The following is a 15,285-nucleotide window of genomic DNA, read 5'->3' as shown; positions in this document are numbered from 1 at the left end:
CCTGTGAATTTAAAACTTCTCTTAGAGTAGTAAGTAATGTAGAGCTGAACAACAAAAAGATATCAATTTCCATTTCAATGGATATTTTTTCTGGGAAAACCACCTTAGAACTAACAGTGAAGTTTTGTCAGCAGATCCAGGAATCCAATTCTTATATGAAATTCAACCCTTTAGTCAACAGGTGCTGGGGCCAAATTAATTCCAGGCTCTATTTTAGTAATTTCCTCTTTGCGCTAAGAATTAGTATGAGAATTTAACTTAAAGGAAACAAAAATGCAGAAAAGTAAATAATTTATTTATACTTCTGATTTGATTGCACGTTACTTAGATAGTAAGCTTTTGGCACAGGGACCGTCTTTTTGTTCTGTGTTTGTACAGGACCTGACACAATGGGACTCCTAAGTATTCAGTAATACAAATAAGAAATTGGAGCAAGGATATCTTCCTTTGTACCTAAATTTGGTTGCACATTCTGGTCTCGTTGGTGTCCATCTTCCAAATCAGTTTTTCTTCCTGTCAGCTCTTCATTACCATTTGGACTAGCTTCTCTGCTTCCATTGAAACTGCTCATTTCTTTGGAACAAGGAGCAAATGTTATGGGCTTCTTCAACTCTTGTGGTCTATTGGTTGAATCTTCTGACATGTTGGACTGGGAAGAAAATAAGTTAACTGAGCATTCTGACTCTTGGCTTGGAGAAACACATGTATCTCTCGAGATGACTCCAGGCGTTTTCTGTACAGCTTTATTATTGCCACTGCTACTGTTCAGCAATGCTAGAATCTCTGCCGGGGATGAAGACCCTACCGTAGACATGATCTGTTCTGTAGGCTGCAATGGTGTGCTTGCTGATTTGCCAAATATTAATGCCTGAAAGCATGGTAGTTCTTCATCTTCACTAGAATCCTCCTCGGAGGACTGCAATTTCCAGGCCGGTCTTCTGGGTTCCCGAACAAAGTTTTGAGACCTAGACTTCGAACTACTGCTGCCACTGTCCAGTTCTCTTAACGAGGCATTCTGACCTTTTTTAACAAATACAGCAGAAATTTCTTTCCTATCGATTTCACAAATGCTTATGTTCTCTTTAACGTCACCAGCAGAGCACAATAAGCCATCAGGGGTCTCAGACAGCAATGGAAAACCACTAGTATCTTCAGTGGATTGTTCCAGAGCCTCCTCTGAAATTAAGCACTCAGGCACACCTACGCTGGCAATTTGGGATACTTGTTCTTCATCACTCTTTACTTGTTTGCATTCCCCTTCATAACTGTTCTTTTCAATTACTTTGCAGCTAAATTCAGCAGGGCTTTGTTGACAAACTACAGGATATACCAGCACTGGTTTGGGCTGTAAATTTAATACCGGCCCTTTGTTTTCAGCTTCTTCAGCTTTTACTCCTTGATTGCTTCCTGTTTCATTAATTGTGCTTAAATCAGTTATTTGGAAAATTCGCTCTTCTCTATTACTCCGGTCACCTAGGCTTCCATTACTTTTGTTTAGGTTCTGACTTAATTGACTTTCTATCACCGTTTCAGGTGAAATTCTCTTTTCCTTTGGTTGTCTTCGTTTTTGCAGTCTGCCCCTACTCTTAATCTTGGCTGTGGCTGCTCTTGGTGGGGAGAGTAATTGCACTTGATCTGGAATTTGTGAAATAGTCTTGCCATCGTCACTAACATGTCCATAGTCGGTGTCCCTGGAAAAGTGAGTTCCTGGACTATGCCCAGAAATACCTTTAGCAGATTCACACGTTTTAGGCTCTTCTCTCTCGCAAACCTCATCCAGGCCCACTGTTTTTTTAACATATGGAGGTTCATTTTTTAAGTCTCTATTGTTATGCCTATATTCTACACAGCTAGCGCCTGATTTCCTTAGAGTTTCAGAAGCAGTGCTTTCTGTCACTGATTCCTTCACTGGACTAGGATGAAGGGTAAATGACAGTCTTTTTGAATGTCTGAACATATTTCGGAGGTACTGTGTATCTAGCTCACTGTCTTCAGTTTCTGTGTTCAACTCTGAAATGATTTTAGCTTCATATGACTTTGGGTTTCTGAACCTTTCCAAGTCATTTTCTGTGCAATGTCTATTGGTCTTGGGTGAACACGCACACAACTCTTTCTTTTTAGGCTCGATGGCAGCACACTGATTATTCTCAGACAAATTCTGCACTGGGCAGGCAGCTTGATCCACATTTGTGGAATGAGGCTGCAGGAGTGAATGGCTGCCTTGATTTTCGCTAACTTGAGAATCTGTATCAGGCACAACAGAACAAGCATTTAAATCCTCCACTGATATTTCGACATACAAGAGGCCCTTTCCAGTTTGCATACCGTCAGAACAATTTTCAGGATTAGGGTGTGTTTTATCTGCTTGCAAGTCATTGCCCTTCAGATCAGTGTCTGACAGACGTGTGGTATGGTTCAGTACATCCTGCTGCTCATCAGGGCCTTTGCATTCAGGGACATGGACCAATACATTCCTCTGTAATCCAGAGGAGGAATCTTTGCTTTCACTGGCATGCTTTCTTGCTCCCTCATTTGGCTCACCTCTTCTCCTGGTTTCTTTTGTCATTTTTTCAGACAGTAACTGAAGCCTCCTGCTGCGTCTGACGCGTTTCTTTTCTGAATCAACTTTTCTTGGCTCTTCACTGCTTGGGTAACTATCAATCTGCAGCTCAGTCTGATCAGGGCAACTTGAGTTTCTATCCACTACAAGCTGCAGAGCACACACGGGCCTACTTGAATGTCTGCTTCTTTTTGTTTGTGAGCTTCTCATTTTTTTAGTACTCTTTCGGTCACAGGTATTCTGTGCTGGCTCTCCATCAGTGCTGTTGCAAGTTACTTTCTCAGTATCATTTTTCAATATGGATTTCCCCTCTTGGAGGGGAAGTTCTGCTGGTATAGTGTCCCCATTTTTCACACCCATGGGACTCCCATTAACAACAGTGGAACCTTCACCTTTTTTCCTTTCAGTATTTCTACTAACAGGGCACTGATTAACACCCTCAGAGTGCTTCTTTAGATCCTTTTCATCTCTCTTCTTGATGAAGTCCACAGGTTGCAGATCAGAGGCAGTCTTTCTTTTCCGTTTTAATTTACTTGTTCCGGAATTATTTGAGGGTTTCACATCAGTAGTAACATCTTCCACTTTTGGACTCCGTGGCATCTCTCTCGGGTGGACTAGGGGGTTTGACTTCCTCTCTCTTTTATAAGTTTTCCCAAATATTTTATCTTCAATGTTATGCACAATTGATTTTGACAAACTCCTATCATTTTCACATCCCACCACAACTTCCATGCAGTTTACCATCAGGTCAGTCTTCTCTGAAATACAGGACTCTCTATCTGATAAATATGAATCTCCATCTTCTGTGTCAGCTGCCCCAGCAGGAGCATCCTGGGAGGAACTAGAAGAGAGCATCTCATTGCTTTTAGAAAACCACTCGTTGACTTTTTGAATGCTTCTCTTCAGTCTTTTCCCAGAAACTTGACTCAAAGGATTGCCGTGAAGAGTCTTGAGCTGCAACAGACTCTCCGAAGCAGGTTCCCTTTCATGCAGGGAGTTACTCTCAGGTTGACATGTTTCTACAGCTTCTGTATGCTGGACACCATTACCGGTCTTCTTGCTTTTATCTAATTGGTTTTCTGAGCTGTGTGCTAAGCCAGACTCTTTGTTTTTACTACTGAATGGAGTTTCCCCAACATCCATTTCTTCTGCACTGTGGAATAAACTTGTGTCCTCGTTCAGTAAAGAGCTGGAGTTGGCTGTTCTGTCACACTGCTCTGCCTGTGAGTTTGAAGCAGAAATGCCCTGGCTCTCCTTTAAATGACCCTCAGCCACATTCACTTGAGCAGCCTCTAAGTCTTCGATGCCGTTCCCAGTGCCTTTGCTGTCTTCCTCTGAGACACCACATTCACCTGAAAATACATAAGACTTACAAGCTGTTAAGCACCTCAGGGTTTGCATACACAGGAATAATGAAGTGCTTAACTGCTAATATTTTGTTTGCAAATACACTGAATCTTAATTTTATTCATAAAAACTAGTTATAGCTTAAAAAAACCTACCTACATGCACACTCAGGTACAACTAGCATACTCACTAGATATCTTTTGTTTAATTATTCCAGACCTAGCTCATCTCTCATTTTTTCAGGATACTTAATTTCAGAGTTTTTGTTACTCCCTCTACACTGTCCTATTCCCTAATCTTCAAAGGCTAATTAACACCAAGTCATTCATTTTTCTGCATTTTTAGGTGGGTACGTTATTCCATTTAAACTACAATGAGTCTTTCAATTGCCAATCCTTCAAAACATTTTTAGAAATATAATTATGACAACCAGTATGAGTAAGTTACAAAAGCAGTCTTTGTTTGAATACCTGGAACTAACAGAAAGTTCACCAGCAAAAGAAAGGCAGAACTGCTTGTGAGTAGTTTGATTACACAGGCATGAAAGAGCCTCACTAACCCCTGCAGCTCCTGAAATTTCTCTGGATTGAATCAAGTTCAAGGTCTCTGTCCTTATCTTCAAGGTGCTGTTTGGCCTGAGCACAGGACACCTAAAACATGACTAAAGCTCCAGGAGGAGGATTCTGGTCGACTACTCTGCTGCCCTGGTAAAATGGAACTTTTCCCATAAGGGTAATGCTCATCTGTGCAGGAGGCAGAGGCTTCTCTGAGACTGTGGAATGAACTCCCACAGGAACTAAGGACCATCACAAACCTCACCACTTTCCACTCCAAGTGCAAGACGCACTTTTTCAACTTGTCGTCTTTAATTTAAAAACAAAAACAAAACCCTACCAATATAGTTCACTGCACACACTATTCTCCATATGGGGAGAGGATGGGAGAAACACTGAACCCATGTGACATATATTCACCGTGATGCTTAATGCACTATCGGAAGGTACTCAGATACTACTGTGATGAGGGTGATATAGGAACCCATGCAGAGAAGATTTTGTTTTCACTTTAAACAAGTTCATTTTTCTGTTTCCATGCACACAGACAGTTAAATATCTGCTAGTAAGTCTGATACAGACAACCAAATGCCTAACATTTTTGTGTGTCTAATCTGTAAACAGCTAGCCTCATAACTACACACACTCTAGCCAAAGTCATCAACAAAAACGAATTCAGTACAGTACTGAGAGTGCACATTACCTAAACATGGAAATGAAAGTTTTAATTTATAGGAAGCCAAAATTAACACACTAATTTCAAACTTCCTTCCTGTCCATATGTATTATCTGGCACAAAAATATCACACATACCTAAGATATCTGACGAGAGTATTTCTCCTGCATCTGACTTGATAGGCCACATGTTGTATGGACTTTCACTTTCCTTCTCAGCATACTTTAGTTCTTCCTCACACTCTCCTTTTTGAGGTGGAGTCTGAAATCCTTTATCTCCCATTCTGTTCGGAAGGATTGTGAAAAAGAAAATCCATGTAGTCACAAGTGCAATAATGCTTTGACATAATCAGAAAATACTATTTTATACCCAATAGCAAACAAAGATTATTTACCAGATAATAATAATTATTATTTCTGCTCCTCTGAAGACATAGATTCATAGATTCATAGATTCTAGGACTGGAAGGGACCTCGAGAGGTCATCAAGTCCAGTCCCCTGCCCGCATGGCAGGACCAAATACTGTCTAGACCATCCCTGATAGACATTTATCTAACCTACTCTTAAATATCTCCAGAGATGGAGATTCCACAGCTCAATATTCCACATCATATTGCAGGATTCATTCTCATCCAACCCAGCTCCCCTCAGAGTGTGGGTAACTGTTTCTGAAGTCTTTTTCCCCCTTGCAACTGATTTTTCACTATCTCATATAGAGAGAGAGAGAGAGAGAGAACGAACACGAACTGTTGTGGTTATGATGATGCTGTACCAAATCCTTTGGAAAATACAGTACTTGATGTTTGCACCATGGAAAAGAATGATCTGAACCTTCATAAATGAATCATCAGAATAGAAACCTAGAACATGAGGACTGTGCACGAAGGGAAGCTTGCCATTGTGACCAAAGAATTGAAAAGATGTAAGATAGAAATATGTGAAATCTCAGAGCTGCAATGGAATAGCAGGGGCCATTTCACGATGATGGATGGGTATGCCATGTACTATCCAGGCTCTGTGAAAGTGAGAGAAAAAGTGGTTACATTTATCTTATCCAAGGAGACATCCAAGCATGTATTTGGACATAATCTAGTCAGCAACAGAATAATCAGAATTTGCCTTTGAGATAAGCCAGTTAACGTTGATCATATAGGTTTATGTTCCTACGACAGCAGCTGATGACAATGCAGCTGATGAGTTATATGAACGGTTTGAAAAGACACCCATTGAAACACCAAGTAAAGACATCACCCTTGTAACTGGAGACCTGAATGAGAAAGTTGGAGCTGTAAGCTCTCAAAGAAGTAATGGGAAACAATGATCTGGGTTTACAAAATGAGAGAGGAAGGTGTTTAGTTGCATTCTGCTGTTTAATCATCTAGTCACTACAGTCATCATCTTCACCCAACATCCTAGATGTTTATAGACATGGAGGTCACCTGACAGTGTGACAAAGATCCAAATCACTTATGTAATGATACAAGGACATTGGAGATCAAGCATCCAATGGACGAAGATTTTCCTGACTGCAGATTGAGGCAAACAGTTGATGGTCTGACTCACAAACATAAAATTAAAACTTAGGATAACATGTTTGGCAGGTCCACTACATCTGGACCTGTCCAAAATCAACGAAAACTACATGATTTCTGTAAAGAATGCATCTGAGTCGTTGTCACAGGTGAAAGAGGAGAACAACTTGAATAAACTCTGGGATAAAATGAAAAACTATCACGCTCAAAGCCCCCAAACCACACATTCTGAAAAGCCAGCATCAGATGGCACTACAGTTAATGGAGGTGTTTGAGCTGGCAAAAACACAATGCAGAGTGAAAGAGAGGCGTGGAGACTGAAGAATGCAGGAGAAAATACAAGGAATTGAGCAGATGGATTCAAAGGCAGACTAGAGGAGACTGCCAGATGCTGTGACTGGAGGACAGGAGTTATAGCACTCGATAATTGCCCTGTTCTTTTTGTTCTCCTTGAAATATCCGTCATTGGTCACTGTCGGAAGATAGGACACTGGGCTAGATGAACCATTGGTCTGACCCAGTATGGTCATTCTTATGTTCTTATGACAAGAATAAACACAATAGGGCAAAATGCAAGGAACTTGAGAATTATAAAGGCAGTAATATTACAAAAGCTATTCTCCCAGTGGTCAGTCTCCTTACTAAAAAGGTTTCCCCACAACCAACCATAATAAAAGATTACGATGACAGAGTTCTTACTGAAGATGATGATATCAAATGCAAGGGGAGCGATTACCGTGCCAATCTATATGCTTCATCAGAATCACTTACTATACCTGACAGCAGAGAAGAGAATACAGAGCTGAAGCCATAAATCCTGAGAGGAAGCGGGGTGTTATATTATGAAAATTAAGCCTAGGAAAGCACTATGGGTGGATAACATACCAGCAGAATTGCTAAATGCAATTGGTGTCCACAATATTGACCTCATGTGGAAAATCTGCAATGATGTATGGATGACTAAAACCTGGCTGGACAACTGGACAAAGGGAATCTTTCTGCCCTTGCCAAAGAACAGGGATATAACAGAATGCAGTAACTATTGTACCATCTCCCTGATATCGCACATGAGCAAAGTGCTTCTCTACATAATTCAGGATACCATGAAGTACGATAGGAGCAGAACTACCAGCACAACTATGTGATTTCAGAGAGGAATGAGACACAGGGGATCAAATTTGCAAATATCCATATCACTGAAAAACCCAAGGAGTATAAACACTCATTGATCACGTGATGCCATCTGACACAACCATCACTGGAGGATACAGGCAGACACGGAGACTCCAAAGCATCTAATTAAACTTATTGCAAGTCTCTTCTGTTAACAACAGGCCACGGTGTGAAAAGCAGCGATTGGTTTTCCATTGAGCAGGGTGTGAGACCAGGGTGCATTTTTCCCTCAAGTCTTTTCCACGTGTTCACAACATTTATTACAATTCAAGCTCTAGAAAGTTTTGAAAAAGTGGAAGGAGCTGAGGTTCCATTGGTGGACACTTCTTAACTGACCTCAGATATGCTGATGATATGACACTTTTTGCTGCAACCACGGACACAATGCAATGAATAATGAAGCCTGTAAAAACATGTAATCAGGAATATGGACTATTCCTGAATGTGGCAAAAATGAAATGCATGTATGTTGCCATGATCAATAACATGATACAAGCAGACATGACGATTAATGGTCAAGCTGTAGAGGCAGTAGATGAATTTAATTATCTGGGATCATATACATCCAACCAAGGAGGCTACTCTGAAGAAACTGGAAGACTAGGAATGGCTTCCCTTTTGAAAGTGTGGAAAAACCATGGTATCTGGAAATGTATGAAGGTTCAACTGGTGAAAAGCGTAATATTTTCCATAGTGACTTATGGATGTGAATCCTGGGACACTAATGTTAGCTGTCAAGGGAATGCAGAATGTGGCTAGAAACTGGATTTAACTGTAAACATGTCTTCAGACACATTTTGTGAATAATGTTTACCACAGCATTGTCATCTATTTGGAAAAGTCCATCAAAGGTGCCTAGCGCCGCTAAATGCTGTAGGTCCCTCTTGACAGACTGCAGCACATCTGATTCTCTAAGACCCAACAGGGAGGAATTAAATGAGCTAAACTAGAAAATACCAACCACATTCCAAGTATTGTTCTCTTTTACTTACCCACCACCACCTGCTTTTTTAAAAAGATCTTCAGAAGAATCAGATCCTGAAAAAAAAACAAATCAGCTGTTAGCACTCTGGCTGAAAAGATTCAAAAAGCAAACCAGGATTTGTCATTGTTTCAATGTGCTGTATTCACATAAGCACTTATACCTTGGTGTTTTTCACAGTTAAGTTCTTTCAGCTTGTACTATGTGAACTCCATCTTGATCATGCCAGCGATTTATGCTGGATGTAATTTCTCTGTGCAGATACATTGTTGCCCCCAGCACAAAACAATGTACTAAAGCTTTTTATACAGAGCCAGCTAGTGAAAGAAAAGTTCTGATTTGAGTTTCTAATTTTTTACCCAATACAGAAGGCACTGGGTAGTGTCTAAAGCATGAGACTGGAAGTCGGGAGCTCTAGCTATATTCTAATCCCAGCTCAGGCTTCTATGGCTCAGTTTATCTCCTTTTTATAAGTGGAGAATTCCGCACTCCCAAGGATGGTGCAAGTCTAAATTAATTAGGAACACAGGAACTGTCATATGGAATCAGACCTGAAGTCCACCTAGTCCAGTATCTTGTTTCTGACAGTGGACAGCGCCAGCTGCTTTAGAAGGTGTCAAAACCCCCACAGTAGGCAGATGTGGGATAGTCTGCCCCGGACATTAGGTCTCATCCTGATCTCTAGCAGTTAGAGATTGGCCTAAGCCTTGAAGCACAAGGTTTAATTACCATCATTATTTTTAACAAGTCTGGATATTCTTGATATACATATAACTATCCAATCCTTTTTGAATCTTGTTAAGTTCTTGGCCTCACAGACTGCCTGTGGTAGTGAGTTTCATATTTTAATTACACATTGTTTGAAAAAGTATTTAATCAGTTTTGAATTTCCCACCCAATACAATTAAAATGTCCCCTTGTTCTTGTGTATGAAACAGAGAGAACTGCTTGTAAAACACTTTGCGATGCACAGGCAGAAGGTGCTATACAAGCATTATTACGCTTTAGATTAGTACATTTGCACACAGGGGTTCTTACCAAATTCGATGTACACTGCTTTACCAGATTCACATTTCTGCCTTTTGTTTCTGAGGGAACTCCTCCTGACCATGTTGTCTGCAACCTGGGCACCAGCATTAGCTTCCTGCCAATAAAAGAGTACAGAGGAAGTGGTTACTGCAAAAAACAAAAGTAAGCCCGTCAGGCTGAATTATATAATCTGTAGGACGGTCAGATGTGTTATGGAGCATAAGGGTGAATGTTTGTATCTGGAGACTGTACAGAACTTTAACATGTGCAGTTCGTGAGAGTGGCTTTAACTGATTTATTTGAGAGGTATTCTGCAATTAATAGACATTCTTCTGGTGTAAAAGCAGAAATGTAATTTTTAGTCATTTAACATTTCAAAGCATTTCTGTTACAGTTCGGCCACATTTAGCATAGGATTATATTCAATATCCGACAGATCAGACAAGTGTCCTAATGGGTCCTGGGAACGAGCTTAGGCTCAAAAAAAATTACCACCCATTTGGGAAATATCTTTTTGATTATAAATAGCCAATAATATTTTCTTCAAATTCACCACTTGACTACCAAAACATTAAACAGTGGCCAGTGTTAAGGTAGACTGTAAACTAAACAACTTTTTTTTAAAGCTCTGCTGCAAAAATCAGTTCTTCCCACAACATCACCAGTTGCACAGGAGTAGAAAAAACACCCAACAGAAGCTCATGCTACTGTCAGCTCTCACAGGAGATACACTGAAGCAAGTGGAAAGGCAACATTTGAAAAGGTTTTATTTTTCAAGGTTATTACAGGCTATTACAATGTCAAGTAATTTTCTTTTATAATTTTTTTTTTTAAAGTCTGCAATGTCCTTTTAATAGTTATTCAATTAGGATTCGCCTTTATACATTAGTAGAAAAAAACCTCATAGCAGTAATTTCAGCAATAATTAATATATTACAACCTTGCATAATAAAAAGTAATGAAGCCCTTTTATTCAAGCAACATCTTTAAGGAGAGTTATTTCAGTCAAATAGTCATTTAAAAACCAACACAATATAAGGATTTTGGCTCATTTAAATTAATTCAGAGTTGCATTCCTAAATCACTAGCCATCAGATGATATTCCAGATGCAAGAGAGATTAAAAATAAATAGAAGAGAAAAATTACCAAGGTAGGATTTTCTTGTTCTTGAATTCTTTTTTGTCTGTTTCTGTAGCCCTTACTTTGGATAATGGAACCTTCCTTCCACAGGAGCTCAGCAGAATTGGTTTCTAGAGGTTTTTTAGAAAAATCCTGACTGTTTAAAACTGAGAAACGATAGAAGAAAAATATTAGGAAACAAACTTTCTTCCACCATAACCGTTAAATAACCACGAACTGGACACTAATACATCATTTGCAACAGTAACAGAAGTCCTGTACAGACGCTCCCCGGGTTGCGCAAACGCGACTTACGGAAATCCGGACTTACGGAAAAAGTTCCGTAAGCACCTTTTTTTTTTTTTTTTGCGCGTAATTGTCGAAGGTACATTCCCTACTTACGCAAAACTCAACTTACGCAAGGCATTCTGGAACGGAACGCCTTGCTTAAGTCGGGGAGCTTCTGTATGTACAATTGTATCTTATACATAATGCTCCAAGCCCCAGAAAATAAAGTTATTGATTTTAAGACTAGCAATGAACAAATTACTAGCATTAATTTTACACTACAAAACTATCCCTAACCTAGATTCATGAGAAATTCCTTACAAACTAATTTACTGAAGCCCCAATCTTAAAAACAGATCGCCCAGGCAAATCAGTATGACCACATGGATCAGCTTGCAGGATCAGGGCCTAAAACTAGTAATTTTAAAGTGATGCAAAACAATTAAAAAACCTGAGAGGAACTGTCCAACTCCATATATCAAAACACCTTCCCATAAAAAAGCCCTATCCCAAAATATGAACAAAAATATGCATCTAAAAGTCTACCAGTTCCAGTGTGCTAGAAAGGATCGTTTCATATCAGAATAACATGATTGTGTGAGAGAGTACATTTAAATGTAATTAGTGCAGTGATTCACAGTTCAGTCTCATTAGGCTAAAAATTCATTATATCACAGTTTAGTAAAAAAAAAAAAAAATAGAAGAAAGCAAAGACACAGTAAGAGGAGTTGGGGGCAGCGGAAAGAGAGGAAGCAGGATAAGACTTTTGATATGGTTATAGAATTAAAATTAGCTAACAAGTTCAAACATATCTCAGATGAACACTGAAAATATGGTCTGATACCGTAGTCATTCCACACACAGAACAGTCCTCGAAGTCCTGGGGTGGGATTTTCAGAAGTGCCCGGGTGACTTTCTTTACAACTTACGGCCCTAAATAACTAAGCACTTCTGAAAAACCCACCCTATGGAGTTTTACACAGTGACTATGGAATTGGCCATATAATTTGACACAAATACCCAAAAGTTTACCATGAGTGCAGACCCTTGGAGACAAGCAATACCTACACTTGATTCCAGTGTCAAGTTCAAAAGCATGGATAGTTTCCAGTAGCCCTTCAATTAGCTGCTTAAATCTTGGATTTTCCTGAAGACTTCTGAAACAAAAACAACAGATGTGTGTCAAAGAGGAAGACATGGGTAAGTTACCAGTAGTTTCCTGGAAATCTGAGCTAAGTAAGGAGGGGGATGCAACCGGGTATGTGGAAAATGAGGCAGTGCTAAGAACTGTTTCCAAGGAGCAGAGGCTCAATTCCCCAAGATGCTATAGCCGGTATTACTGTAATTAAAGCATTATTCACTTCAGAATAAACCAAGAGGTGGTACACATTATCCTTACAATTTTATACTTAATTATTCTAATGTAGCTTTAGCATAGAAACTGCCTGTTATGGTTAAACAATGGTGAAATCTGAGATATTTTACAGCACAAACATTTCCTAAGAGTAGATTCTGAACCATACAGCTGTTTTGGAGATGGTCACAGAAAACGCTAAGAGACAATTCTTCCTATTTTTCTACTCTTTCAATTTTTTGTTCCTTATTGGCGAAGACATTTGCACAAAACAGGATCTTCTGTTTTAGAGTTCCATCTGCTCTCTCTCTATCCAACGCCATGGTCCCCAGAGTACATTACCTTTTGGTAACCTCAGTCTTACACAGTGGACACTGAGCTGGGCCTTTTTTCTTTTTGCTGAGAAGTTTAAACATACAGAATCTATTAAAAGAAAGAGGAAAAATCATGCTGGTAATATATTTTAACAGAAGAAATTGGTTTTTCTAAAAAGCTGCACCCATTTTGATAGGTTTCACTTTGCTAGGATAACCTCGTATCTGTACAAATCTGTCATTGTCAAGCTGAGTACCTACATTATTACTACAGTTTAAACCAAATTGAGCAAATTGCTTCTGAAATGGTCTCCGAAGCTGCAGCTACTTCTCAGCTGGAATGGATTTTCTTCTCTTGAAATAGCTAATCATTAATTTATTAAGTAGTATACTCCATTAGCATTGCTGGGAGAGAGTATGCTCAGAGAGCACTATGTGCTGAAGAAGTTTGGAGGCCCACCTGCAGAATATATGGTCACATTTTGTTGAGACTGGCTCTTTTATCAACTCCAAACTGAAAGAGGAAAAAAAATATTTACTGTTATACATTTGAAAAGACAATACAACAAAAATAAAGAAAGAAAGGCAAAAACTTCATTGAACTAGATGAACTAAATACATAATCTTTGCCAAGAAAAGCAGAATATTCAACAAAAAGAATGAGGAGAACTTGTGGCACCTTGGAGACTAACAAATGTATTTGAGCATAAGCTTTCGCGGGCTAAAACCCAGTTCATCGGATGCATGCAGTAGAAAATATGGTAGGAATATATATATATATATATATATACACACACACATACACACATATATACACACACACACACACACACACATATATACACACACAGAGGACATGAAAAAATGGGTGTTGCCATACTAACTATAACAAGAGTAATCAGTTACGGTGGGCTATTATATTCAACATAATTTTTGTTTGGGCACCAGGCAAGGTGGCTGACTTTTCCAGTTGTGCAGCCTATTGCACAGTATTCGTTTTTCTAAAGCCATTTCTTTCTTCCTTCCTCTCTACCTAAAAGGTATGCTTTCTGGAGATGCCAGTTCAGTATGGCAAGGGACAAGTTGTTTTGCAGCTACAAAAGATGTCCTCTTCCACTCTGACCCCTTGTGGAAACACTGGGAATACAAGCCTTCCCTATACCAATTCTATTCTACTCAGGTTGTTATGTGACCCTCATCACTGCAATATGATCATTTTCCAGAAGTGCATTAAGGGATATGATTAGTATCTGTCATGTGTGATTCTCTTTTTCTGTTTTTCTCCCAGTGAGAAACTGTGTGGGGGGAGTGGTTTATTCTATTTAAAAAAATTATTTATTTATATCAATTTAATATATGTACATTGTGCTGTGCGTTTACATTAGCAAAAGCAAGGTCAAAGATGTGAATCTTGCATTTAGAGCAGAAGGGGGAGATGGCTGTGGTAGTTCTTAGTCCCTGTGGGAGTCTGTTCCAGTCTTGGATAGACCCCCCCTGTGAAAGTTCGGTCTCCTTCACCAGAGAAGTAGCGCTTTCATCTGCAGTCCTCATCCTAGAGTTTTAGGGATCTTTTAAATATCCTGGACTCAAACCATTTAGTGTCTCGAAGATAAGGACTGAGTCCTTGAATTGACATAGTAGTACACCTCTACCCCGATATAACGCTATCCTCGGGAGCCAAAAAAAATCTTACCATGTTATAGGTGAAACCGCGTTATATCGAACTTGCTTTGATCCGCCGGAGTGCGCAGCCCCGCCCAACCGGAGCGCTGCTTTACCGCGTTATATCCGAATTCATGTTATATCGGGGTAGAGGTGTATATAGTGAGCCCCTGAAGAGAGCAGAAGACAAATTTGATGTGTTTGCAGTAGCTCATGTTGCTGGGGAGATGGGTTGCCACATTCCATACTGGTTGTAGTTTCCAGAGGGCCAACAGCTTCATTCCCAATTAGACAGCATTCCTCTAGCCTGTTAAGATGGGACCCAATCTCCTAGTACATGTGACTTGCAGATGCTACTTAGAAGCACCCCTAAACTGTGCACTGAATAGTACAGTTGTGCAACTTTAATTAATAGAGACTGCATCATGCTGGAAACTCCTCAAAATGTGCACTATGATTATGAGGGTTCTCATGTCTTAGCTAGATTAACTCAAAGCTCTGAAGCAGACAGACAATTCCTGCTTGAATACAACCCTACTGCTTTTTGAGATACAGCACATAGAGCAGAAATCAATGTTACTGGGAAGCAAGTTCTAGCTAGGGTACCACATGCTCATCTAATATCACAGAACTGGAATAATTACATGCCAGCACAGTAATTATAATCCAAACCAGGCAGACATCCTGCAAACAA

The 15,285-nt window shown here is 39.6% G+C and overlaps 1 protein-coding gene across 1 annotated transcript in view; it reads right to left on the bottom strand.

Annotated features, from left to right (window-relative positions):
• Positions 1–15,285, bottom strand: part of BRCA1 (BRCA1 DNA repair associated) — a 46,191-nt gene that overhangs the window by 25,649 nt on the left and 5,257 nt on the right. Inside the window, exons 3-10 of the mRNA XM_065422547.1 lie at positions 13,390–13,443; positions 12,958–13,038; positions 12,330–12,418; positions 11,001–11,140; positions 9,863–9,968; positions 8,835–8,880; positions 5,275–5,420; positions 454–3,912 (exon numbers count right to left, since the gene is read on the bottom strand). Coding sequence (XP_065278619.1) covers positions 454–3,912; positions 5,275–5,420; positions 8,835–8,880; positions 9,863–9,968; positions 11,001–11,140; positions 12,330–12,418; positions 12,958–13,038; positions 13,390–13,443 — 4,121 coding nt within the window. The remainder of the gene's footprint in view (positions 1–453; positions 3,913–5,274; positions 5,421–8,834; positions 8,881–9,862; positions 9,969–11,000; positions 11,141–12,329; positions 12,419–12,957; positions 13,039–13,389; positions 13,444–15,285) is intronic.

Source organism: Emys orbicularis, chromosome 25, assembly GCF_028017835.1.
Source record: "Emys orbicularis isolate rEmyOrb1 chromosome 25, rEmyOrb1.hap1, whole genome shotgun sequence".
NCBI classification, from domain to species: Eukaryota; Metazoa; Chordata; order Testudines; family Emydidae; genus Emys; species Emys orbicularis.
This window is presented reverse-complemented; position numbering and strand designations above follow the sequence as displayed.